Source organism: Quercus suber, unplaced genomic scaffold (genome assembly GCF_002906115.3).
Source record: "Quercus suber isolate HL8 unplaced genomic scaffold, Cork oak 2.0 scaffold_377, whole genome shotgun sequence".
Lineage (NCBI taxonomy): Eukaryota > Viridiplantae > Streptophyta > Magnoliopsida > Fagales > Fagaceae > Quercus > Quercus suber.
In genome coordinates, this window is record NW_027069829.1 from 462711 (window position 1) to 467082 (window position 4372).

Sequence of the window (4372 nt, forward strand, 5' to 3'; positions counted from 1 at the left end):
CAACATAGGCGAAAGGAAAAAGAAAAAAAGGGTGAAAGTTTACTAAATAATAAATCAAGAGCCGTTGGGGGCAAAGTGGGTCCATGCAAGCGAAATTTAGCTATATGGTCGGCAAAAAAATTATGTTAATCATATCATTAGCAACCATACATAATCACTCTTATTTTTTTTTTTTTTTAAGAAAAAAAGACATAGGCTTCAAATCATGAACCTATACTCTCTGGTCCTCCATAAATAGACCTTTGTACTCACAACTCCATCCACAAACCACAGCACAACACACTTCAACTTCTTCTTTCCCTTCTAAAACTCTCTATTTCTAGCTCATACTACTTGTAAAGCTTAAGTGATCACTATGACAAAGGACGTTGAAATTGCAGAGCGAGGAGAGTACTCAGCTAAAGACTACCATGACCCACCTCCAGCACCTTTGATCGACCCTGAGGAGCTAACCCAGTGGTCCTTTTACAGAGCTCTTATTGCAGAGTTCATTGCCACACTTCTTTTCCTTTACATCACAGTTTTGACTGTGATTGGGTACAAGAGCCAGACTGACCCCCTCAAGAACGCAGACCAATGTGGCGGGGTTGGTATTCTTGGTATTGCTTGGGCCTTCGGTGGCATGATCTTCGTCCTTGTTTACTGCACCGCCGGTATCTCTGGTAGGTTAACTTAATTTCCTCTTGACCTCATGGCAAGTAATTATTTAGTACTCTAGTATTCTCTTCTCTTAAGTAACAACGAGCCTCAGCAGTTAAATTCATGATGAAACTCTTATTTATTTAAGAGAAGAAAGTATTAATAAGCCGTTGTACTACAAAATACCTAATAACTTTTCACAACATACTCTCCCTAAAAATGAAAGAAAAAGAAAAATAGGTATTTAAGTTTCAACGAAGTGGTACTTGCTAATACACGGTTCTATCATATAATAGTGAATTTTACTAATTAAATTCATGTAAAAATAGAAAGTACTACGTATGTAAAAAAAACCTAATAATTTTCTCACACATATACAAATTTTTTTTTTCCTCCTTGGCAAGGGTGTACATGTGTTTTAATTGTTGCCGGATAGAGAAATTTCAGTGATAACTGATCAGTACGAAAACTTGGGTATGCAGGAGGACACATAAATCCGGCCGTGACATTCGGGCTGTTCTTGGCGAGGAAGGTGTCTCTGATCCGAGCGGTGTTGTACATGATAGCACAGTGCTTGGGAGCAATCTGCGGTGTTGGGCTGGTGAAGGCGTTCCAGAAGTCACTCTACACTAGGTATGGAGGTGGAGCCAATGAGCTGGCAGGTGGGTACAACAAGGGAACTGGATTGGGGGCAGAGATAATTGGTACCTTTGTTCTTGTCTACACTGTCTTCTCAGCCACCGACCCTAAGAGGAACGCTAGAGACTCCCATGTTCCTGTAAGCATGCCCTCTAATTTTAATTTAATACAATTTTATTAGTCAACATGTCAAGATTTTCCCATCCCAACGGGTTCATTCAAAAATTCTATGGTAGCTAGTGTTGTTATTGACTTGTTTCTATGCTTCAAGAAAAATCAGTAAATCATTCTCAAAAAAAAAAAAAAAATCAGTAAATATTTGTTTATACTCATTTTCAACACAATATTCATAATTGCATATATTAATGGACACATTTTAAAATAGGAAAATGTGACGTCCAATTTTAAAACGTAGAAAATTAATGTATATGGACGATTAGGAATAAGTTGTTTAGACAATCATTGCCCTTCAAAATTTACAAAATGATCACTTGTTTATTGAAAAATTGTAGGGTGTAGGCCCATTTTGGTAGGTATTACTAATGCTTCCTCACCTAATCCTAAATTTATATGGATTTTATTTGATAATTAAACTTTTTTTTACCTAACTCCATGGACTTGTATAAATAATCACTTATAAAAAAATAAAAAATAAAAAATCATATATTGTTGGTATAATTTATTGTAATTGGTGCATATTAAAAATTGTATCGACCCAAATGAGAGCAATATATGTTACTCAATTCACAATAAACCATGTTAATAGTTGTGAAAATTATCGTGTCTATTATTGCTAAAAAATAAATCCACACGCTTATAAGTAACATAGGACAGTTACTGAAACACCATGTCACAAGCCACTGGCTTGTGGATTTGTGGAAGGAAGGATATAGCAAGTTGGCCAGTTTGCATAGGATATCATGGCAATTTTCTAAACATATAAATTTATGGCTGAATAGTGTATACTCTACATAAGCCATTGTATTATTCTGCAAAAAAAAAAATACATAAGCCTTTGTATTTGTCACTTGGTTGATTTTGTTTTTTGTTTTGGTTAAATTTAGGTATTGGCACCCCTTCCCATTGGATTTGCTGTATTCATGGTTCACCTAGCCACAATTCCAATCACTGGTACTGGTATCAACCCAGCTAGAAGCTTTGGAGCCGCAGTGATCTACAACAAAACCAAGGCCTGGGATGACCAAGTATGTGCCTTTTCCTTCTTCTTCCTCTCACTATTTATATATATATATATATATATATATATATATTAATATATAAGATTCTCATATATAATTATATTTATGATGTTTTTCAGTGGATATTCTGGGTTGGACCTTTTGTTGGAGCTGCCATTGCTGCCTTCTACCACCAATACATTCTTAGAGCAGCAGCCATTAAGGCTCTAGGATCCTTCAGGAGCAATGCTTAAGTTTTAAGCTTTTCAAACCAATTATGTATTAAGATGGAGATGAGTGTTTCAAAGTGAATAACAATACTGAGGAATGCAAGTCTGTCTGAGGGGTCCCTTTAGCAATCCTCAATAGTCGTGTATTCCATGGAATTGTAGATAAACGTGTCTGTGGGACAGGACAGGGGGGCTGCCTTTTGTGTATCCCTTTCCTTTTTCTCTTTTCTTTTCTTTCATGTATTTATGTGGTGATTGTTGTCCTTGTTTATCCTTGAATCATCTTTTACTTTATGCTTTTTCTATGTGGTTGTGTATTCGTGTTGTTTCCACATAAAAGCTAGTGAAAATGGAATTGTGTTCATCAGTCTCAATCTCAAATTCTCAGTCACCTTTCATTTGCTTTATGGTCAAGTATTCTTCATACTTGCAAATTACGCTATATAGGGTCATCGCTCTTTCCTTGAAGTAAATTTCACGGAATTTTCTTCTCAATTGCAATGTTGAGTTTGAGACAATGACAAAGACTTCACAATAAAGCATTATAGCGGCATCTCTTGTGACATTAGGGATAAGGGCTTGGGAATTTATTAACAGGTCTTCAGTGATTTTGTCATGGAAGCTAGTAGGCAAATTGGTAAAGAAAAAAAGAAAAGGAATTAACATTTTCAATTCCACGTCTCTAACTAACAATACTGCATACGCAACAAATTTTACAATTATTAAGATTACTATGTGGGCAACAAATTTCACAATTATTAAAATAATAGATTGTGATGCATATAACATTATTTTTATATGAAATTGGACATTAACATTATTATTATTTTTTTGATTATCAACATTATTTTTTATTGTTAACCCATCTCTCTTTCCCTTACTATATATTATATTGGGATAAGTGACCCTTTCCAGGTCATCAAGGTATCAATTCAAGGTGGTGAAATCTTAGGGCCCGTTTGGTACATGTGTTTAAAAACTGAAAATTGTTATTTAAAAATATTTGTGAAAATACGTGTGGGTAAAAAAGTATGTGAAAATGCGTGAAATGTTGTTTAAAAACTTAAAATAGTTGTTTGAAAACACAAACCAAACACTCCCTTAATTTTGTAATAATTATTTAATCAAAACTATATGGCTTTGTTCGAAGCATTCTTATCCTCATAGGTTAAATTATCATAAATGAGTATTGAACAAGTAGCGTATATAGTACCATACATTAATATTAGTTGCACTATAGAAAGTGATGGCCCACAAGATTATATAAGTTTTTTTTTAGGAGAGATTATATAAGTTGGCCCTTTGTTTTTTGAGTTTTTTTATTTTTTATTTTTTATTTTTATTTAATGAGTATAAGTTGGCTTTTGTGGTGGTGGTGGTTCTTGGAAGAGATAATGCATTCAAATCTTAATCTTCGTAATATTTTTAGTTGCCGAGGGGCCCAATATATAAAGAAAGAAAGGAAAAGAGAGAGCATGTTAGTCAAAATACAGCTTAGGATTCCTAGCTTTTTTAAAAGGTAATTTGTCTCTTTCTCCTTGTAGATAAATTATAGTTTTAGTGATTTAATTTCAATCTCTCTTATCTTATATTCCTGTCCTTATTGTTTTTTGGCTCTCAGACAATTTTCTAGACAGGACTAGGTGAAGTTTGGGCTGTTTGATGATGCACACTTTGGCTTAAATA

The 4372-nt window shown here is 34.2% G+C and overlaps 1 protein-coding gene across 1 annotated transcript; it reads left to right on the forward strand.

The window, feature by feature from the left end:
- Positions 1 to 219: 219 nt before the first annotated feature.
- LOC112038275 (aquaporin PIP2-7) lies at positions 220 to 3060 on the forward strand. The gene is made up of 4 exons (XM_065760663.1): positions 220 to 662; positions 1122 to 1417; positions 2343 to 2483; positions 2597 to 3060. Exons 1-4 carry the CDS (start codon positions 356 to 358, stop codon positions 2708 to 2710), a joined length of 858 nt encoding a protein of 285 aa, XP_065616735.1. The 5' UTR covers positions 220 to 355; the 3' UTR covers positions 2711 to 3060.
- The last annotated feature ends 1312 nt before the right edge of the window (positions 3061 to 4372 follow it).